The following is a 23,496-nucleotide window of genomic DNA, read 5'->3' as shown; positions in this document are numbered from 1 at the left end:
TAATGGTTTTTGCAGTTGCTTCTACTACGTGCTGGTGACATGGATAGCCTCCAAGGAAAACACTGCTTTATATGATATTGTAAAGGGCAGCATCCCTGTTCCAAAGTGCTTTATATCTTTGGGAGGCAAACCAATAAATTTTCTTTTACCACGTGCTGAGCGGACTCCTAAGTCCCATGGTTTTCTCGAGCTGGGAGAGTTCTGAAAATTAATGCAGAAGTGGTGGCTGAAAACATCCTTGCAAGCAGACTTTGCTTCAAGTATGTAGTATTCAGGAGGAGGTAAGAAAGTCAGAGATGAACATAAAGGAGTCTAGAGATGCATGTGTGTGTATATATGTATGTATATGTATAAAACAAGGGTTAATTATGACGTAGCATATGACCAAGCTACTATGCAATGAAGGAATATGGTGAACTTAACATTTGGCTGCTGTTTATTTTAAAATTACCTTGCAGAAGGTTGCAGAATGCCGGTGTGTTTCACTTATCCTGTTATTCTTGGAACTTTGTGGCAATTATTAGAATTAAAGGATAGAGCAAAATCTGTCTTGTTACTCTTACACTGAAGTTGCTGTGTGGATGCTTGGAAAGACTTGGAAATCCAAACCTTTACATAAAGATTGATAGAACAGATATCTACCTTTTTCTCAGAAAAAAATAAAAAAAAGAACAACATTTGAATTGCTGCTGTTTACTGCACCTTTTTACTTTTTGTTGATACAGTTTTCCAAATGCCAGATTTGTTTTTAATTAGTACTTGAACCAATATTTCTATTTATATATATTAGAATATATTTTCATCACATCTGAATACCAGTGAAATGTCAGTGGTTCTATTATGGGAAGAGGAATTAACAGGGACATAGATCAAAGTAATAGCTGTGTTGTTGTTGCTGTTTCATGCCTCTGAATTGTAAGCACCAGGCCACAAGCTTCAGTGTCTCAGGTTTTTCCTTCCTCTTCACTTTCATGCTTTCTTTTTGCCTTGCAGTGTTAACGTAAAAGCACACAAACAATCTATGAGAATGTTTTTGTGAAAAACCTCCACAAACCCTCAAGATTAGGACCTCCATGAAATGAACATAATCTCCATTTTATTTTACAAGGTGAAACCAAGGGCTTAGCAGACAACTCACTTCGAAGTACAACTAAGATAACATTACCATTAGTGTTTTACTAGTCATCAGACCCCAGGCACCTACAGTCCTTTAAAGGGAACTAGCTCCCATGGCCTCATCTACCTGAGGAACAGACTATTTGGGCCTTATTCTCTTGTATTGCACGGGGTATTTTTGTTGTTGTGACCACAGGGCAAAGAACTGCAGTCTGAGCCTGTTCTTGTCTAGATTTAATTTGTGGATACACAAATCACTTATAGTCATCCTGTTGTATTACCAGAGTTCAAATGTTCTCAGTAGCTAAACTAGTAGCTAATCAGAAATGGATTATTAAAAATAAAAACATAAAAAACTTGCATGCAGGCCAGTAAAAAGAAAACTGTCAGTGTCAGAGGGTTTACTCCCGGATTTTTGGAAGTGAGGTTGTCAGCTGTGTTCCATCCAGCAGCAGAAAGTTAAGAAATAAACTTGTTTTCTTATTTAAATTCACAATCATCTTCCAGTAGGGATAAGCAATGATATGGCCAATAGTGTGAGAAGGTACACACACAAAGGAGTGTGTTTTTTTAATATATTTTTACAAAGTTTGATCTTAAAGTTTGTACATAATAATTTCGAAGATCATTACTGGGGGTCCGTCCATCTGTCCTGCACAAGTACAGCATGGAAAGTTACTGTTTGTATTTCTTAAAGATGTTCTGTCTGTGTGACTGAAGCATCTTTATTTTGACTTTAAAATTGACCGCACTTGTTGTAGTAAAGCACTGCACACCTTTTGGCATCTGCACCTGCCCGCAGCAAAGTGTAGGTCTGTCCCCAGCCAGTGAAGCTGATAACAGCACTGTTTGCTACTCTTGACCATTTGTTACCGTGTGTGTGTCCAGATTTGACAACCATGGGGCACATGTTGCTTCAGAACAGAGTGGAGGGTTTGCAGCAGGTAATCTGCCCTGTGTTGATTTCTTTGTGTCAGTCAGGAGAGGAGATAGGTCAGAGTCAGCCTTGACCTGGAATGTAAAGTTGATCTCTCTTGATGAGATCTCCGCACCTACTCATTGCAGTTCCTCTCTTCTCAAATTAGGTTTCAATGCAGATACATAGGCTCACTGTCTATCTTCCCACTAAGACAGACATTTGAATGCTTCTTCTAACAAACAAAACATAAATAATAGGTTAAGTAACATATTTGTGATTCATAATGTATAACTTTGGGGCCACAAGAGCCAGAACTGCGGATGGCTTAATCACATTCCAGATTGGTCTGCCCCTAGTCTTGGATGCCAAGAGATGCTTGTAGGGCATCTGCCAAATTGCAGAATTTGTGACTCCTTTCCACTTTTTACAGTCCACTTCTGTAACAAATAATTATTTTATTTTCCATTTACTCTTCAAACCTTGGAACATCTGAGAAGACACAAAACTACAAGTTTGTTTTCAAAAGATTAAATTCATTGATCTGAGCTGTTTGAATTGAGCATATCCAAGAGATCTTTGTTTTAAAAGCAACGAAGGTTTCAAAGTTTAAAGCCGTTTTTCCATTCTCTCTGTGCCTTCAGCCCATGTGGCTCAGCCAAGTACTGTCAGACAAGTGGGAAGCAATTGGATTGTGTCCTCAATTTTCTCTTCCTGTTCCCCGTCTTGTGCTGCTTCCCCCTACTTAACAAAATAACTCATGCATAGGCTACATCTCCATGACATTCCACATCCTGCATCGGAGAGAAGCATTATAGAAGCTGACTGCATTTTGAACATGACAAAGTCCAGCTGTAAGTTTAGCTGGCTGAGGAGAAATGGGATATGTTATAAAGCAGCATCTACAGTTGCCATCAGACAGCACAGTGGGATAATAAAATTTAAAGTGGGTCTGGGGTTGTTTTTGTTTTGCTTCTTTCCAAAGTGGCTGTTCTAGGCAGCTGTTTCATTTATTCAATATCTAGCATCTGCACAATGTGGAGAGTTGGTCTACAGGGAAAGTTTTGGGTGTTTAGTATTTTTTAAAATCTGTCTAATCTTGATGACATCTCTTCTGATATGACAGTGCAATCTTATCTCATTTGAGTAAGCTATTGAGAACTTTCATATAAATAAAGCGAAGTCAATCATTTACAAATGACAACACCATGAGATCTGAGTTAACACTCAATGAATCTCTTAGCTAGATGAGCCCTCTCATTACTCCTGTTATTTCTGTTCTTAATCTGGCTAAAGACCTGTAACTTGTAGGCACACAAGGACACAGAATGGCTGAGTAGTCTGCAAAATAATAAAAAATGTGACAGGAAGAAGATCAGAGGCATAGGAGAAGAACAGTGGGTGTGGCACTTACCAGTCCTATTTAAGACTTGATTAGATTTCTGCAAGTGTGTTTTACTTGTTGCTGAATTATCTAAGAAATGGGGATAAAAATTACAGAATGTGGAGGAAGCAGAAATATTTATGGTGTACTTCCCCAGATTTTTCACTGTAGAGTTAGCTTTCCTTTCTTTCTTACTATAGATATCACTTTTATCTTGCCTGCGCAGCATATGGAAAGTTACTTTGTTGTGTTTCCTTGTCTCAGCAAGCAGACTGAAATGCTCATCACTTACATAAAGCTTTCCCTGTGTTTGGGATCATAATGTGGTGTATTTTGGGGAGAGAAGATAAACTAGAACTCTTTCTGCAGTAAATGTGAGTAAAATGAGTTAAGATCATAATATCATCAGTCATGTGGGTGGCATAAATCTGTTCTCACACAAGTACTTCATTGTGCATGAGATATGCCTGTGTGACCAAGGCTATGAAGTGGTGGCATTTTATTTCAGTGAGAGAAATGCAGTCACCTAATACAAACCATCTAAGGTGCTTGGCATCCTAGAAGCAGTGAGAATTCTGTTAGGATAAAATAGCTTTGATTCATTGATCTTTCCTAGCCTGTGAAAAGCTGGCAGATGTGGAAGTGCAAATGAATTCTCGTAATTTCCCATCTGATGGTGACTGTTGAGCTGAGCACATTCTCAGGTTGCATAATTCAGCTGTCCTGCTGATTGTGGATGGGCATTGTTTGAAGGCACGCTTATGGAACAGAGCTCTGTAGACAGCAACACAAAACTGGGTGGGAAAAGGGAACTGCTTGGGAAAAGTCAGTGCACACTGGAAGAAGGCACTTGGTGAGCTTTACTTTCAGCACAAACACTGGGCCAGTCCTCCCTTGGGGCAGGGACTCAGAAGCAGTCTCCAGCTTTTGAGTACAGTTAGTAATGTATTGCAAATACCTCCACAGGCTTGCCAGTCCTTCCTGGCTGTACTGTGTAGCAACAGGTAGGCATGTTTCAGATAGTGGCATTGCAACCACCGAGAGAGAGCCATGGTCCTTTTCCTTAACTAATGTCATTGTTGGTATGAAGCACCAAATCAGAAGATAAAAAAGGTAACAGCTTGAGCTGATGACTCTATTACAGGGCATTGCTTTCTAGTGATTTTTTTTCTGCAAAAATAAAAATAGTTTCTGTACTTCTTTTATATTTAAATATACAGGTTATTGCTCAGTTTCAGTTCGAGTCAGGAGGAGATGCCTTATTTTGGATAAGACAGTATGTTTTTCAGGACTTACAAATCTGCTGTGAAAATTTACCAGGAGTGCAAAATAAATTTCACCTGCCTTTTCCTTTCTGAATGTTTTAGTTAAAGCATTATTGTGCCTGTAGACATAAGTATGGTTACATTGAATCATTTTTTATTTGCAATTGAATTGCAGTTAGCTCATCAGGAGGAACCTGATATTAGTAATCTAGAAAAGAATAATAATGAACCTTGAAAAGGCTCTGTAGATGAGTCAGCCTGCAGGGTACATTTGTTTCTGGAAGAAATAATATTTGAGGTTTGTACACCCAACCATTACTGAGGCAGTACTTTCATTAAATAGAAAAGAAAGAAAAGATATATGTTTTCACAAAGTAAAATCTCTTTGCTGTTATCAGTCTGATGCTTTTCACACACATCCTCACTATTATTTCCCTGCTCTGCTTCTCCTACTTCCTTATGCAAATCCTTGCTAAGAATATATCTCTGTCATAGAAAGCCCTTCCCATTTTCATAGAAAAAGAGATAATTTCAGGGTGTATTTTAGACTGTCGTCTTTGCTGATAGATGCGTTGACTGAAGCCACAGCCTCTTGCAAAATGTCCTCTATGATCTTGAAAAAAAATTTGAGTCTTCACTCTGTTTCATGTTCTTGTTCATGTTGCATTTAAATGTAATTTGCAGGCTCTTTGGCACAGACAGTATTGGTATTGATATTGGTTAAAACAGTTTTTCAAAAGTGAATTTGCAGGAGTTAAGATGTATTTCCTAATGAAAGGAGCTTAGAAAAAGGTAGTTTTTAGGAAGGTGGCACTTGCTTCCCAAAGATGAGGCCCAAAATTCAAAGCTAAGGAAATTGGAACAAGATGAGGGAAAAACACTTCCAGTGGCAGCCATGGGAGTCCTCCCATGAGATTCACTCTGGCTTATGTGCCCATTGTGACTGAGTGGATGTGTTGAGATGAATTTGTAAGACTGGCCGAAGGATAATCTTGAGTAGGTATAATTTGGGTTTGTTTGGTTTCCACATGCAAAGTAGGGGGGCTTTTCCAGCCACTTGAGAAGAACAGAAAATCCCTCCATCAGCATTTGCTGGAGGGCATGATCAGAACACGAGATTTATGGAGCACTGGAAATAGCTTTTCACCAGTCAGCACTCCTAGTCCCACACCCCTCCAGGAGCCAACAGCAACATGTTTTTTCCAAGTGATCTCAGTGGCTGCTGGGTGGCAGGAGCAGGAGTTTTTGTGCCCTGTCTGCTGCCATTACTGGTGCTATTCACTTATCATCTGATTTTTCTAACCAGTTTTGAACTTAATTTCCTCTGTGTGGCAGTCCAGAAACTTAGCGAAACTTGGAAAGTAGAGGAGCTGATGGTAGGAGGGAACCAAATATGCAACTGGGTTAGTTTGGCATTTTTTACTGCTTTTCCAAATAATCTGTGGAGGAAGGGATTGGAGATAATTCCATGTCCTGTTGTCCAGCCAGGAGAGTGAAGTGGCGAAGTCCTCTGGGCTTCTGAACTCAGTTTTAAGGTTGTCTGAATTGGATGCAATTGCTCTACATAAACTTTTATCAAGTATTTCTTTGTTGGGCAATATAAACCCAGTGCTGTAATACAAACCACCTACCTTTGTTATGAAATTTTAAAAGTTACTCTGTTTGCATTTATATGATAGCACTGGCATAGTGCCCATGACAAGGAGGGGGTAGTTCTGATATACAAACAAAATCCCCTAGCTGTCAGTAGTAGGGATGTTCCTCTGAGGTTTGCTTTCTTTGGGAGGATTTTTGGTTGGCTTGTTTTGGTTTTTAATTCTGAAAAACAATTTGAAAATATTTTTATTTAAAATAAACTTATTTTGAGACTTCATCCAAATAGTTCATCTAATGCTTCTCATTCCTGTTTGAAGGCTGGCCGCAGATGCACGGTATGCCTGAGTTGGACCATAATTTGTGAGGTCTAAATACTTCAAGAAACAGGACAATTCAAAGGTGCAGGTTCTGACATAATTTCTTAACCACATAGATACAATTCCACCACTGAGTCACTGACTTAATAACATGTGGCTAAATTCTGCTGTCCTACTTTCAACCCTTGTGTCAGTGGGAGTTGCAGTGTCTTGAGAAAGAAGAGGAATTTTGTTGTGTTCCACATGATGTAAGCATTGTCCTAAGCAACAACCATCACTGTATTCCAGCAGCAGGGAATGAAAGAAGTGGAGAAGATAACTAAAAAATATCAAACACGGAGAAAAATCTAAATGTTCTCATTGCATGAATGACCATATTTCTTCTGATTTTATAAAATCAATGTATTTTTCACTTAAGAATTTTTTGCTGGGCGTTGAAGAAGGGAGAATAAGTGATGCTAAAGGTCTTTGTCTTTGGAGTTAAAATCACCTATGTAATTATTTTGAAAGTGGAAATCCAGGTCTTAAGCAATGGGAGATTAGAAGGATGTGAGCATGGACTGAGTAGGCTGGCTGTGACCTAAGTTATGGAAAAAACAGGCAGTCACATTGTTCATTGATTGGAATTTGAGTATTATTTTCATGTGGAGTTACAGATTCTGTCTATGACAGTAATCTTGCCTGGAAATAACAAATGTTTTGATCATATTCACTGTGATAGACCAGAGATAAAAGGTTTTTTTGCCTCTAGCTACAAGACGGATGAGGTAGAAGCAGAGGGATGGAGAGAGGGGCATAGGCAAAGGAGATAGTTTACTGTTGCCTTGATGCTTACAGCAGCCTTTCCTTTTGCTGAACAGGAGATATAATTTAATAATAATCAGTAACAGACTGTTGGTGTGCTTGATCTCAGACTCTTCAGAGTTGAATTTCTACATCAGATGTATATGTTTATGTGCTTTTTTCCCACTATAACGTTTGCATTTATAAGTCCAGCATGCTTTTATGTGCACATATAAATAAGCTGTGTTGAAACACATATGCAGACACTATATGGGTAGAAATTATAAGCAGACTATATCTGGAGACAGCCAGCAGAGACAGTGGTAATGAGAAGTGTTTTAATTGCTTGCTATGGTGATATAAATTTCTGCTGATTCCAGAGATACTGTTGGGATAGGACAAGGGGTTACAGCTTCAAACTGAAAGAGGGCAGGTTTAGATTAGCTATAAGGAGGAAATTCTTTACTGTGAGGATGGTGAGACACTGGAATACATTGCCCAGAGAAGCTGTGGATGCCCCATCCCTGGCTGTGTTCAAGGTCATGTAGGATGAAGCTCTGAGCAACCTGGTTTAGTGAAAGGTCTCCCTGCCACTGGTGATAGGGTTGGAATGAGGTGATCTTTAAGGTCTCTTGCAGCCCAACACATTCTATGTTCTGTCATAATCTAGCCATTATTGTCAATAGGTGTTTCAGTAGGCTGTTGGAGGGAATATGGATCGGGCTGTATATGAGATGGGAGACAGTTGTGTTGCTGCATTTTAGCAAAAGTGTCTATTTGGATGTGAACATGTGCCAAAGCCAAGCTTACCTTCCTGAAGGCATGAGGCTTGTCCCTGCCTTAGGCTGGGACCTGGTCTTCCTTCTTCCCTCCGAGGTGCAGGATCTCCTGGCCCCCCAGCAGCCTCTCAATACTCACCCTTAGACTGTGTCTTCACACATGCAGCCATCCTCACCAGAGTACCCTGCTGGGGAAGGAAGGAGCAAGAATTGAGAGCAGGCAAGGAGGCACAAGCATTGTTTCTGTCACCAGCCAGAAGGAAGCCTTGCTCCTGAGAGCTGGCAGCACCACAGCAAAGCAAAGGTCAGCACACATCTCCAGTGAAATTGTTGAAAAGGCAGATGGTGATATCTTTTCTGCCATCTTCATCTTGCTGCAAGCTGTGAATGGCACTGGTGCTCCAGCATGCTGAGCAGGCAATAGTGAAAATGCAGACAAAGGGGAAGCATTTAGTTTCAGTATAAGTAGTGTATCTATGTTTTAAATTAAGCCTTATTTTTTAAAACCTTTGTTTTTGAAATTAAGTGAGTTCATATGCTGTGTTAAACATTTCCTTACCTTACATGCACTATGATGTAGGAGCTGCTCTCCCCAGCATGGGGACAGTGGCAGCACAAATGTGTATGTTGTGAGAAAAGCCTTCAGGCACCATGGCAATGTGGTCTCCCAGACAGTGCTGTTGAAGCTGTCACACTGCTTTGCTGCTGGTGGCCTTTTCCTCATCTAACTGTTCTCCGGGTCATTTTCCTATCATCACTTTGTTGGTTTGCTGTAAAGCTAGAGACCATCCTGCTTTGTATCCATCTCCTGTTAAACAGGGTAAGGAGGGGCAGGCTGAAGAGCATTTGAGATTACACAATTAGGCATCCCAACCAGGCCTCTTATTCACAGTGACAGCTTTGACATCAGAAGAGAGACACAGCCAGTACCACCTTTGAGAAAGGATTAGACATGGCTTCTTATTCTCTTGCCTTTTCTGACTTCTTTTGGAATTTTTTTTTTTCTACCAACACAGCTGTCCTTGATCACAGATGGGGCCCACATAGGGAGAAGAGTGTCTGGTTTGTAATTGGGAGCTCTCTGCTCTAAGCCTGAAGTGGGGGGAAAAAAAGAGCATTTGTCTTTTCCAAACAAGTCCTCAGCATTTGCTGCATTGCCAAGAGTGAATCCTGTCCTGAACTGCTATCCTTTGGTTGCTATGCCTTTTTGATCACAGCAAGGTTGCCTGCTGCTCTGCCTGGGCTTTCTGAAGCCGCGTGTTTTGTGATTCCTGGCTTCTGTTTCGTCATGTAGAAAAGAGCCTCTGTGCTGGCTATGGAAGAGATACACGTTTTATTTGCAGGTGGAAGTGGAGTCATGTTCACAGCCTGTGGAAGCTGCTGAGGTTGCTCTTGAGCAAGGCTGTGGTACCATATAAACTTTTTAACATCGTGTTATCTAGAACTGTGTGACCGCTAGAACAGGAGCATGTGGTTGGAGCAGAGGAGAAAGGTCAGGAAGGAAATACATGCCCCTAAGTCACATCTATAAATGTGAGAAGGCTCAAGCAGGCACCTGCTGTGGCTTGAGGTTTGCACAGCTGTGGAAGCATGCTGCCTGGCCCATGGGCACACTAGCACAGGTACAGGTTCAAATGCTGCTGCCAGCTGCCCCACACTCTGCCGCTGACCAAGCAACAGAATTTGCCTTTGAAACCTCCATTGTGCCGCACCTTTCTCTTCTGCTACTAAATATAGGCAGTTGCTGCATGAACTCTACCCACAGCTCTTCATCAGCGCTATTAAGGAAGGAGAGATGGGACTTGCATGTCCTTCTCCATTGTTTCCAGCACCCTTCATAGTGTGCAATTGCTAGATCTCTGCAGAAATACAAATTAGAAGAAGAAAAATTAATTACAGAAGTAGAACATTGCTACCAAGATTACCAAAGCCTAATATCTAATATTCTGCAAAAATTAGCTTTTAAGTGACTTTTTAGTGACCAGCTCATAGTTCAGGTTTTAAATTATTTTAGACCTCTACATAGTCCTCCCCAAAATTACAATTAGCTCCTGACAAAGTTTTGATCTGCCAGCTCATTTCTGCCTTAGGATTTCCTGTGTGACTATGCTTTTTTTTTTTTTTTTTTTTGCTGGGGTGTCAGTGGGCTGAGATACTCATGCTGTGCTGCACAGCAGGAAAGGAGGTTGTGCAAGGTGGTGGGAATAGCATGTACAATCTGCCTATACAACCTGGAGCTGCTTGTACAGAGATGTCAAATGCAGAGCATGGTGGAGCTCTGTAAGCTCAATCTGCCTCAGGTCCAGTGACTGAATTGTGGTTCATTCCAGTACTCAAAGTAAAATACAGCTTGAGTAAGGCTACCAAAAGCCTTTTTTAAAATTAGAAATGCTATCATCATTTTGGCCATAGCTCTGGAAAATTAAGGGTTTTATACCGAAACAGAGCATTGCACTGTGAGAAACAGCATTAAGTGAACCCTGATGCCATGAGGATCTCAGGAAGAAAAATTTCCTTAAAAATTGCTGCTGCTGTGCTGCTGTATCTGGCCTTTAGTTTCTTAGGGCTCTGCAATACTGTCAGAGCACATGCTACAAGACCTGAGAGAAAACTTAGGCCATGAAAAGTCCAGTTTTTAGTCTAAAACAAAACCAATTTAAGCTGATAGACAGCTTCTTTACTCAGTCTCCTGACAAACCCTTGGCAAACAGAATAATCACAATTACAGAATCCTTGTAAAAATTATGAATCCATTTTGTATACATCCAGTAGGTTTTTGGCTCTTTGAGTACACTCTTTCAGATTGCTGATCTGATAGTCTGTCAACACAGGTGTAACACAAAAAGCTGTTTCATTGCTCCTGGTGAGCTGCCTCAGCATCCTTCACTTGCACAAGTTTCAATGAAATCAAATTCACCTTCTAAAGTCGGTGTTTTCTGTGGCATAAAAGATAGGAGTGCCCACTTGAAATACAGACTATATAGAATGATAAGCCACTAATGTATTAAAAAATAACTATTTCAGCTAAGATGGGGGGGGGGAAGTCATTAAATGCACTTTAAAATTGGCAGTTCTTAAACTGCAATTCTTCCATGCTAAACAACTGTAAAACCTGTTTTTTAGTTCAAATATTGTCTGGCAACATTTGTTCCTTACTTAGGTAGGCAAATGATCTAGTATTTTAGTCCAATTTATCAGTAGATAGGACGAGACTGGTGATAAATGCTTTCATATGGAACAAAGCAGCATTCAGTTCTGGAATGCTTCCTTATTGTTAATTAAAATTAATGTGTTGTAGCATGGCTGGTTATTTGAAAAAAAAATCTCTGTTTTTTTCCTCTGTGAATTAGACTGGAGTCTGACCTCTGAGACTCTCTAAAAAGCGTCAAGTTGTTCAAATAATTTATCAATAGAGTCTGAACCTGTATTTGGTAGAGATCACAGATGCCCCATACCTGTAATAAATGTTCCACTTTGTTGGATAATAGCTCTTACTCTCTTTCAAATGGTCTCATTTTCTAAGATCTTTTAAGTATGTTGCTTTTGTTTCGTGATTTAGATTTGTTGTGTTATGGCGCCTTTTAAATTGGATCCAGCTATTAGCAAAATGTACTAATTTCCCCTGAAGCTAGCCTCCCATTCTGCAGACCAAAAGTTTAGTAAAGTCTAATTTTTTCTCCCTTTAATAAAGGCATGGTTTAAATTTCTTGTTTTCTAAATCTTATGGGTAGACCTCAAAAGTAATTTTTTTATTACGTTTTTTGCTTGTATGCAACTCTGAGAATTGAACTCTGTTATCCTTAAGGGTTTCTTCCAACTCATTTGTGATTCTGTGAGTTTCTGTGATTCATGTGAGAAAAGGCCAAAGAATTGAATTTGTTCAGCCTGGTGAAGAGAAGGAGTGATCTAATTGCAGCCATCCTGTACCTGAAGGGAGCCTGTAAAAGGGATGGAGAGGGATTATTTGCAAGAGCATATAGTGACAGGACTAGGGGGAATGGCTTTAAACTGAGATTAGCCTTAGATTAGATATTGAAAAGACTTCTTTACTCTGAAAGTGGATAGACACTGGAACAGGTTTCCCATAGAAATTTCCCCTTCTGTGGAAGTTGCCCCATCTAAGACCAAGGTTGCATGGTGCTTTGAGCTACCTGATCTAGTGGAAGGTATCCCTTCAGGAGGGCTGAAACTACATCATTCTTAAAGTCCTTTTCAACACATTCCATTGTAGGATTCTGTGACTGCGTGGGCCAGGGGAGAATAACATGGATTGGGCAAAAGAATTTATCACCCAGGTCAGAAACAGTCAGTATCTCTTTAATTTAAGACATTTTCAAAATATCTTATTTTAAATTTTTTTTCCCAGGTATGTACGTATGAGCTTTTCTTTTGAAAGTCAAGCCATGTATTTGGTACCTTACATGGCTTTAGTCTGTCAGCTTCAAATAATGTCTCCCAAAAAGTTTTGCCCCAGGTTGTTAAAGGGACTGTCTCAGAGCTGGATTATTAGAACATTTTATGTATTTTTTTCCCCCTCAAATAATCTCATGCAGCAGCTTGCATTGTCTGAAAACAGAACAAGCAAAGTTTTGGTCTTGGTGTCTTCCATTGAGCTGTCCAAATGCAAGTATTTTTGAGTTACAAATAATATTGTGCAATACTGTGTATTTTTCTTAAAAATTAAATTAAAAGATATTATGAGGCTTCCAGAATTATTTGTATAAGTGGCTGCTCCTGTATTTGGGACTCTGCTGTCTGGCAGTAGCATCCCTTCATGATGTTTTGTGTAGGTACGTGCCAGTACTTAGATCTCAATGTTGTTGGTACTTACAAAAACTAAGTTTTGTACCTAAGATGTTGAGTCTCTCTGTCTTCATGTTACTGGACTGTGCCTCAGAAATGCACTACTGATATGAGTATTGCATTGCAAAACACACAGTTACAAACTTCATTTAGCTTAAAAACCTGGCAGTGGAGAGGCCCCCACCATCTTCAAAAGCAGGGTGGGAGGACAAAACAATTTCCAAGCAATGAGGGTCCATCCACAAGGAATCTGAGGTGTCAGCAGGCCTCCATCACTCCTCTGCCCTACTTTTCCCCATCCTTGGGAGTGCCAGCCATCAGTCCTGGACTTGGGAGGACAGCTCTCACCATGGTGTTGCAGGCTGTGAAAATGAATTTCAATTCCAATATCAGCATGTGGGTCCTTGAGCTGCCAAGCCAGTAAGAGTGTGTGTGTGTGGGTGGGTGAGCAGTTAAAGGTGTTGCTTCAGATCCAGTAATGTCCTCTGTGCTTTCTGCCAGCAATAACAGGATGGATTGCTGTAAATTACTTTTCAGGTTTAGCTTATATTGTTTATGGTATAACCAGCCAAACCGACATATGCTGTGAATCTCTGAACTGTGGAAGAGCACAGAGAAACGTGCAGAGAGAAAACTGCGAGAGGATTAATGAATTCTTATTTTTGCCACTGAGTATTTGCTCCTGGGAGGAAAAGAAAAGCCAAGAAGAGCATGCACAGGATGTGGTATGGTTAGCCCAGTCTGACCACAAGCAACTTGGTTTTCAAAATTTCCTTTTGAAACTGTTTTGTTGAAAGTGCCTGTTCACAAATGACTCATTCATTAGGCTGTGAAGCTGTGGGGCCCATTTTGCTCTTGCCACTCTAAGCATTGGATGAGACGCTGGGAACAGTTTGGTTTTTTTGCACCCTACTCTTATGTGACTAAAATTCTTATGTTTGTGGAATCGGCCTTAGGGCGATGGAGTATCATAGAAAAATTCCTTCTTTATAGTTCATGTGTCTGAGAAACTGTTCTAGCTGCAGTTTGGGCAGCACGGCTGTCTACACACCATATGGCGCAGGGGGCAGGAATGTAGCCAGTATATTTCAGTCCTCATTGTGCAAGGCCCCCCTGCCCCTCTGGCACTTGGAGCCAGCCTTGGTTTCTGTGCTCTGCTTTCTGGGGTCTTGCACAAGTCAGAGAGCTGGGCTGACTGAGCTGATGGTTTCACAGGCCCTTCAGCAGCCATTGATTCTCCTGCAGTTTGCTCTGCCACGGGAATATTTGGGGCAGACAAATGTGGAGGCAAATGTGTAATCTGAGGATAAGAGGCATGCTGCTCCAGCCCCAGCTGGCAAAGTGCCAGCGTTTCAGGTCTGGGAATGTGCTGGGATTTATACTCACTTGCCCTGGGAAAGAAAGGGAAAAAATCAAAAGAGAGAAAGAAAAGTGTGTGCTGTCTCAGATATCACTCAACAAATAAATATTTTTCTTTTTAACTATTTGAATAAATGTTAGTTGCCAAGGACAGAAACCATATGGAGGAAGGAACAGCTAAGGGAATAGGCACAGCTTAGTTCTGTGTTTTCCAGAGGCATTGGAATTCAGATGCTCAGGCCATGATGCAGTGTGGTGACGCTAATATGTCAGGAAGTAAGACCACTTGACACCTTCACAGAGAGAACTTCTGTTCTGTTCTTGATACAGCTACAATGGTTGCAACAAGAAAGGTATTTTGGGGACAAAAGCTTCAGTGCTTTTTCAGCCAGGACCCTACTTGTTATAAAGAGTACTCAGAAGTGTAGGCCCTTAAGTCTTGTGACTCCACCTTTACATCAATAAATACTATAATAACTGCAGGGGAAATAACAGCTCCACCAGGAGGCATGAAGACAGCCCCATCCCTGCTGTTGAAATATTCTCATGGAAGGCACAGTTTGAGGTCATGAGCAGCCACAGAAGCTGCACTTGATTGCCTACCTCCTGGGTAAGTGCTGTAACTGCTGGATCATGAGATGCAGAAGAACAGTAATCACAGGAGGGGACAACAGACCCTTTCTCCTCCTCATGTTTCTCTTCATTGCTATCAGAATACATTAGGAACTCTGTTTGGATTTTTTGTTATATATGGAAGTATCTGCAGAGTAAAGTGTGTATCTGCAGTCTTTTAAATGTGTTTATATTGTTTGCTTAACTCATCTTACAGATAGGAGAGGTGTATGGTTGAGTCTGGGTAGTTTCATCCAGGTAAGGAGCTGCTTGGTGCTGAGAAACACCCTGCAACAAAGCTGGATTGCCTGGGAAGATTTCCTGGAGAAACATTTAGTGTCTCCTGAGAGAAGCAGCAGCTGGGTAGGGTTTTGAAGGTCTGCATTATGGTCATCTGCAGCAAAGGGAATTGAATCTTGGAAAGCCATTTCTTTTGTGAATTTATCCCTGGTTCCACTTGCAGGAATCTTAGCAGCTGCTATTTTGTCAGCAAAAAGCTGTAAGAGACAGCAGTTATTCCCTATCGTGCACAGCAGTGTAGCTATTTAGTATCTTAAATGTAGTGAGTGCAAAATCCACCCAGCCCCAAAGCCTCACAGTTTTTTATTTTCATAAGGTGTCTTCAAACTATTTTGTATAAGGTGTCAGCTGGAAAGAGGTATTAAGTGCGCAGGACCTGTGGGCATTTATCACTTGTTATTATGCTAATAGGATTGACATCTAACCTAATGTAATTCTGTGATTTTTTTTTCCAGGGCTAAAAAGTTGGCAGGGACTAGGATAAAAAGGCAATAAGGCAAAACCTTATTTCCAAAAGCAACAGTACCTTTTTCTCCATACTCCCTTGCTGTCTTCAGTTCTCAGTGTCATCACTACATCTGTCATTCAGAGAAAGGTTCATATTCAGCTACTTGATATAAGCACAATTTGGACTCAGTATCAAAAACTACTAAAACTGCTAACATTTTGCTCTTATTATGAAAGGTGATTTTCATTAGGTGCCCTGTCTTTTGAAAGATGGTAAGAGAAAAGGCTGAAACAGAAGCATTGGGAGTTATTCCACTTAACTGTTTTCCTTTACTATCAGTGCTGCATTGCTAATGGCATATAAAATGTTAGGCTTATCACTGCCTGCAATCAGGAAAGCTTTACTGGAGTGTAAGATGACACTTAGGCCTCAAGAGTGGCTAAGAGCAAAGTCAAAAATGTAAAGACAACACAGGTGTAATTCATGTTCATACTACTAAAGTAAAAACATTTTTTCAGTTGTAATTTGCTTGAAATTACAGTGTGTCAATAACTGTTTTTATCAATGTGTATTGGTAGAACAGCATGACAGCTTGTTAAATGCAGATGAATTTTAAATGCTAAAGAATGTGCTTTAAATCTCTCAGTAGTAAAACTAGTTCATTTAAGTGAAAGCTCCCTGTTTCATGGGTTGATATCTAACTTTTATCCTTATCCTTTTGGCATGTATTTATTATTGGTACAGAAATACATTTAATCACATGTATGATACACTTAAATAGGGTATATTATCAGTTATATTTTGTGGCTTTTCCAGACCTTTGGAGTGGTAATCTGTTTCCTGCCACCTCCCATGACCCCATTTTGACAATGCAAAAGAAATAACCTCTAGCCTAACTTAAAAGGAAGAAAGCCAAGACTGAAAACAGTGGCAGTGAAGATGCTGCAGACGTGTGCCTGGATCTGGGTTAGTTTCTAGCACAGAATCAGGAGTTTGTCTTTGAGCATCCTGGGTTTCCAAAGCCCAGGCTGAGGGGCACAGAGCTCTGTCTCCTCTGTCCGGCTGACTGACTTGTCCGGCTGTAACCTGCCAAAAGACACAAACCCAACAAAGATGAAAAAGCCAAACTGGTACAGATATATTATCAACACTCAGAAAAAATACAGGGGTTGGTTTGTTTGTTTGTTCATTTGTTTTTAACCTAGTTTTATTTTTCTTCACAAAGGTTCGTCACCGGTGGTGTGAACTTGTCATTAAACACAAATATGAGCCTGGGTATGGAGACATTGAGAGATTCCTTAGAGAGGATCAGGTAAGTTACATTTAAGTAACATTTTGAAAACAATCAACTTTTCAACACCCTTATGCTGAAAAAAAAAGAAAAATTAGTATATTTTCTTGTTGCAGAAACTTGGCTGTGTATTCATCTTTTTCTTCTGTGGTCCTCTAAACATTGTAGTTTAAGGAAGCCACTTAGGGTAGGGGTATTCAACCCCACCTAAACCTAAAGACTATTAATCCTCTGTCAAGTGGTGAAATAGGATAGAATTCCTCCTCTCCTTGCATCACTCGTACCCCATGCAAGCCAGGGGTATGAGTGATGCTAGGAAGATACCTCTCAGCAGTTTCCTTTTGCAGGATGAGGAGGGTAAGTGTGGCTGTGAATGTGAATGCAGGTATGAGGTAGGTGCAAAGCAGTCAGTGCTGTGGTAACCTTAGTTTTGAAGATGACAGCCAGAAGCAGTATAGCACATCCAGGGAATGCTAGCCTCTCCATGGGTAGGGACATGGTAAGAGAGGATTGTGAAGGCATTAAAAGGATGGACATACATGATTTCCTTACTAGGGCCTTTTTTTAAGGCCACTGGGAACTTAGAATTCTAATTGAACGTCTGCCTTTTTCTATTTTCATTTTTATTTATCTTTATTCACTATGAGCCCTATAAAATCAAGACGCTCACTGCCTAGGATAAATTTTAAATATTTAAATGGATGTTAAAAAATAGAAAATGGTGGAGATACATCAAAATCTATGCCAGATATTAAGGTCTTTACCTTTTATGTTGACAATGAACAAAGCTACTTACAGCCAATGAGGATTTTCTGCTTTCAGGCAGTACAGTGCAATTGAATTATTGTAGTTTGTCATGTGTTCTTCTAGCTTGGAAATATACCTCCTATTTATATCTTAGCCAGTGAACAGGCCCCAGAGCTCTTGGCAAGCTCTGTATTAAAACAAATAAACAAACAAAAAAGACATAAAATAACATTATTTCATAAAGAGTTACATGGATTGTGCATATTTATATTCTGTGAAAGGATGGAGATAACCACCAGCAGAAACTGGGGATGTGGGGTTCAGGAAACCCTTAAGTTGATAAAACCATACAGAATTGCATTATATTTGGAATAGCTATTACGTCAAATAAAGACATTTTCTGAAGTGTAGGGAAATAATTTTTTGCAACTTTTTAATGTATTCTTTATTTCATTTACTTCAGCAGTGCATACAGTTAATGGCACAATGAGCTTCTGGTGTGATTACTTAAATCAGAGCAGTTGCATGTCTGTACTGATCATGTAACATGGCATTTTTAAAAGCCTGGGGAAAAATGCAAATGGACTGTTTAAATCCTTTGAAGTTCTACAAAACGCTAGTGTGTTTACTGCATTTAAACGTTTTGACCTAAGGGAGAGTTATTAATGCTAGGTAGAGAAGGTAGTTCCTATAGTAAGAAAATTTCACCATTTAAAAAGTTCTCAATGAGAGCAACTGGAGCCCAGCTCCAAGGCCATTTTTGTGTCTGCCAGACCTTGGTGCAGTTGCAAACCTTGGAAATCTGAGGTTTTGGTTCTCTTGGCTTCACAGTTCGCTTAGAGAAATGGCAAGGAATCTGGCAGGTTCCTGCCCCTCTGGGACTTTCTCCTTTTACTTCAGTCATTTTTAAATTTTAAATTTCTCTTCTGGCTGAAGGGGGTTTTAAGGCTTACCAGCCAATGTTAGAAATTGCAAGGAATAGCATAAAAAATTATATTTTCTCAATGCTGTCCAATTTTTTCCATTCCTGCAAGTGTCCAAACGGTAACTGTAAAAGTCAGCATGCTAAGCTGCTAATATTTTCTCACATGTGTAATCCTTTTTTGGTAAGTGCAGTTTAACAGTTACTGAATTCCTGTAATTAGCTGAAAAAATGTATCATCAGAAAAAAAGACAATCTCCAATATGTTTCCTGTTAAGTTGGCCAGAGCTTTTTTGGCAGTGGTCAGAGGAGACCAGATCTCCCCACAGGATCCCCCTTACCTTTTTTTATAGCTGCTATGTCCAGAACAAATAGTTAGGAAAAGCCTGCCTTCATACCCAACCAGAATTTATGTATGCTAAACTGTATCTCTGATATAAAGGGAGTCAAACACAGACGTGACCATATTCAGTTGATGTCCAGTTACAGAATTACCAAATGGGAATTTTAGAGTGGAGTACTTCAGTCTTTGTTCATGGATGTGTGAGTAAACATGACAATTGGAAAGAAAATGTGTATCCTGTTGAAGGAAGGAGAAGTTTTCTTCTTAAGGGACATTTGGGAAAAAATCAGATAGTTGGTAAAAGGAAACAGTACTCAACTTGAATAGTGGCAAGGAAAGTGGAGTGAGGAATGATTTTCTTGTCATGCCATAACACAAAATTCTTACATTAATAGTCTGTTTTTGCAGAGCCAACACAGCATAGAGACAACTGTCCTTAGGTAAAGAGACACAGAGAAAATTAGTTCTTCTAGGGGGGAGAATAGAGATTAGAGAGTAAATGGTATTTTCTGTGTTTTGGATTGTCCATTTTGTTTCATTTTTAGTTTAAATGACTACTAGAGGGTCAATGGTAAAAACCCAGCTAACTATTTATTACTGGTGGTAGGATGCTTGTGAGTTATGTTCCTCTTTCAGGCTATGGGTGTGTATCTCTATGGCGAATTAATGGTGAATGAAGATGCAAAACAACAAGAACTTGCACGGAAATGCTTTGCTGCAGCACAAGAGCACATGGATGCATCCTCAGCCAAAGTGGTAGCAGAGATGTTATTCTGATAAGGTGATTTTTCATTTTAATCCTAACACCCTGATTTTGCTTCATTATAGACAGAATATGCAGAGCTCAGTGAACGTGGTAAACTTTGGCATATCATACAGCTAAGTGGCTGCTTCGGCTGAGAAATAATTCCTGTTATATATCTTGTTGGCTTGTTTTTTTTTTCTTTTTCTTAAGCCCAGCTGCGGGAGCAGTGAGTTACATACATGTAGGCATAGCTGGAGAACGTGGAGAATGGCTTTGTTGTAATGGACTGTACAAGAAGCAACTGTAAGTCCAAATGGCCAAAGAAGGCCAGGCTCTGCCTACAGTTGTTTCCCATCCTCTGCTTACAAAAATTTCAATTGTGCAAGCAGCATTTCTGTTTAATAGAGCTGCATGTTTACTTGACAGGCAGCATAGTCTTTGAAAAAAGCCTCATCCCACAGTGGAAATACGAAACTGTGCACTTGGAAGCAAATATCATGTGAGAACAAGCTGATAATTCAAATCCTTTTGTGTTAAGGGTATGGAGGTTTTGAAGATTGATTATGAGGTGAGAAAAGCAGCCTTAACAGGAAGAAGCTAGCTTGTTTATGAAATTATAGGAGAGGAATCACCAGAAAAAGCAGAATTGCAAAAATATTTATGGAATGAAGATTGCCATAGGCTGTAAATTTGCAAAGATAACTTCCAGTTCTCTGTCTGAGCAGTGGAGGTAGCCTTACAGTGTCTGCACATGCCTGTTTAACATATAACTCATGAGGATTTGTATCCAAGTTTCTTCGCATACAGCATTTTTGGTCAATCATACAGTTCATCCGACAGACTGATTGCCATGGTTGTTCGCAAAACTTTGCAGCTGATGTGTGGTATCAAAATTCAGACTTCTAATTTAGCAAAAACATTGTCACCTAATTGATACCAAGCAAAAATCTTAATTTTCTTCTGTTCTAGTAGTATTTGATTGTGAGTCCCACTTGATTTTGTAGTGTTTTTTGCTATGTTTATATGAAATACAGCCAATGACAGATACTATGAAAGCAAGTTTGATTATGAAAAGACTTGTTTTTCTGTATAGACGGGAACTGTGCCTGGCAAGAAAACTTTTTGGGAAAGGTGTAGATTGTAGAATGGTAGGGTATCAGTGGTGGGGTAGGAGAGGCAACTTTTAAAACAGTTAGGGCTAAAAAGACTCTTTTGTGTACTCCCAATTATCAGGGACTCACAGGAATTTGAGTTTTGTTCAGCAGTTCTTAATCTTAATCTGGTAGGTGTCTTCAAGTGTCTGAAGGCCAGAAACAATAAAACCAAAATTTCTACAAGGTTCTGATGGTAAGTATTTAGCATAGGAAAATTACATGGTGTGAAGGTGTTAGCAAGAGTCTGGAATTACCCCTTTTGACTTTACAGACAGAGTGGAAGTGCATGGTTAGCTGTAATATAAAATCTAAAGATTCTGAGTACAATACTCTGTGTGACTGCACAGCTTTCTTTTAGTGTTATGGCTGTTTGGGTTCCTGGCATGATGATTTGTGACTTAAGATTAAAATCACATTGCCAGGGATTACCACGCAGCCATGACCACAGCTGCTAGCATGAAACTCACCATTAACGGTCTGATGGGGGCACAGCGTGGAATCCTCTCCATCTATCAAACAAACAAACAAAAACCACACATACACACACACAAAATATATATTTATATAGAGGGAGAGAGAAACAAACCCCAAATCCACCAAAAACAGAGGAAAGCAGCAGAGCATCATGGAAGAACCTCCTCCGAAAACTCTCTGCTGAGACCGAGATCTCTGGCGAGGTGCAGAGCTTAGCTGATTGGTGAACAGTGATTGTTTTCCTCTTTGTTCACAGTGGCTAAGTTCTGCACCTGAAGAGAAGGGAGAGGAGACTCTCTGCAGGGCAGAGAGCGTTTGCTGGCTGAGATCCCTTGCTGCTGAGCGGGCAGATTTGTGATGAATGCATGTGTCCGAGGTTCAGTCTGTGGAGAATAAGAGGCAGAGGCAACCTGGGAAGGACCAAAGATTTTAGTTTTAGTTGAGAATAAGTACTGCTTCTTAAATTCTCAGTCTGATTATAAATGTTAAGGCATTGCCTACAGTAGTTTGGTTACTATGCTTTCCTAAAGGTCAGAAGAAATAACGTTTGTGACTTTAACCTGAAATGGTCAATAAAGCTTTTGTTTTATAGTCTTCTCTTTAATGGATGCTGTCATGATCTTCTCTGCAGCTTTAGCTTAGCACTGTGTGTTGTTTGCAGGAAATGGTGGCAGCTCCAGTCGGAAACAACTTACAGCTGCTGCTGTTGTTCCAGGCTGTTGATGGACCCGTCCTCCGGTGCCTACTGAGCTGATATCAGTTCTGATTTTACACACTGGCTCAGTTCAGCAGGAACAGGAGTCGAGCCCTAGAGCAAAAAACAAGATGTACCTGTCCTAAGACCCTTTGAGAAATGCTGTTGCTGTTTTCTCTCAAAAAATCAATCAGTATACATTATGATAATCCTGATGTTAGACACTAAATGGCTAAAGTGAAAAGCTACCTCAGTACTGTTTAACAGGACTGTTGGCTAAAGGTGAGAAGGTATGTGGATATGTAGTACATCACACAGTATTGCTCTGGTAACTTGCCTCCCACACTATTTTCAGAGTAACCTGCTAATAACCAAGAGAGTTAGTGCTTCCACCATGGATCCCTCCCTGTCTTCTCCAGACTTTGTTGCGATAGCTTTAGGAAGCTAAAGAGATCATTGTTAACTCTGTAGCTACAGTTACACTCTACCGGTAACCTAAAATAAAACTCAACTTGGAAAGCTGGGCAATCAAGAATGCACAGATATTCCTTCATTGTGACAAAGTAATAACTTTAAATGCTGTTTCCGTTGCAGGAAAGATCACAGACAACTCTTTTAATAGATCTTCTGCTAAACCCCGATGGTACTAGGATTTCATTGACCCAGGACATCAGAGGAAGGATTATGTGACTGCTAAAACAATCAGCTGACAGAAATATTTACCTTTCTGTATTTCTAGAGGTCCGCTGTAACTGAGAACACATGCACACAAGACAAACTACACACACACACGTGTTACTCTGGGTCTAGGTAATTCTTTGATACAAGAATTTTGGGATTTATCCTTGTGCTTTGGTAATATAATCATTCTGGTTTGCAGATGCCAAAGATTCTTGATTTGAACAACTTTATTAATTTGGGCATTCTGAAAATGGATGAAATTATATTGTGTACTTAAAATTTTGTTTGTAGCTTCTATGTCATATTTATAAAAACTCATATTTATAAAACCTCAGCATGGCCTGGGGTGGGGCTCATAAGATAGAAGCAGAAATAAACTGTGGAAAGTTACCATCATCCTGGTGATGGAACTGAAGAAAAAACAAAGATCATCATGCTCTCTCTGTCATGTTTAGGTTAAATTTTACTAGAAATATGAGACTGCTCATTTTCTGAAACTGTCTTTCATACCCCTGTGATACTTCTTTTGCAATGATATGTCAAGTGTATCTCGTCTTTCCTGATCAACGAATCTCTACATTTTTAGAAGACATCTTAACTGTTCCTTTCAGAGAGTAAGAATATAAACAACAAAAATCTGTGAACTTATTTCCCTCATACTCTGTTGTTTTATATCAAATCCTCTTTGATAATAATAAAATTATTGAAATAAATTTTTTTTTTCAAGTACATATAGGCTTTTCCATTGCACTGTGGTTCAACATTAA

The 23,496-nt window shown here is 39.8% G+C and overlaps 1 protein-coding gene across 7 annotated transcripts in view; it reads left to right on the top strand.

Moving 5' to 3' along the window:
• AOPEP (aminopeptidase O (putative)) overlaps positions 1-23,496 on the top strand; it is a 579,142-nt gene that overhangs the window by 161,570 nt on the left and 394,076 nt on the right. For 6 of the 7 annotated variants that reach the window (XM_030237056.2, XM_030237059.2, XM_018922983.3 and 3 more), the window contains 3 exons: positions 16,904-16,990; positions 19,618-19,762; positions 22,643-23,458. In XM_030237056.2, the coding sequence (XP_030092916.2) occupies positions 16,904-16,990; positions 19,618-19,758 (228 nt within the window). In that variant the 3' untranslated portion in view covers positions 19,759-19,762; positions 22,643-23,458. Of the gene's footprint in view, positions 1-16,903; positions 16,991-19,617; positions 19,763-22,642; positions 23,459-23,496 lie in introns of those variants that run through there. The other variant, XM_050986949.1, reaches the window with a different exon arrangement.

This window comes from Serinus canaria, chromosome Z, assembly GCF_022539315.1.
Source record: "Serinus canaria isolate serCan28SL12 chromosome Z, serCan2020, whole genome shotgun sequence".
Taxonomy (NCBI): Eukaryota; Metazoa; Chordata; class Aves; order Passeriformes; family Fringillidae; genus Serinus; species Serinus canaria.
This window is presented reverse-complemented; position numbering and strand designations above follow the sequence as displayed.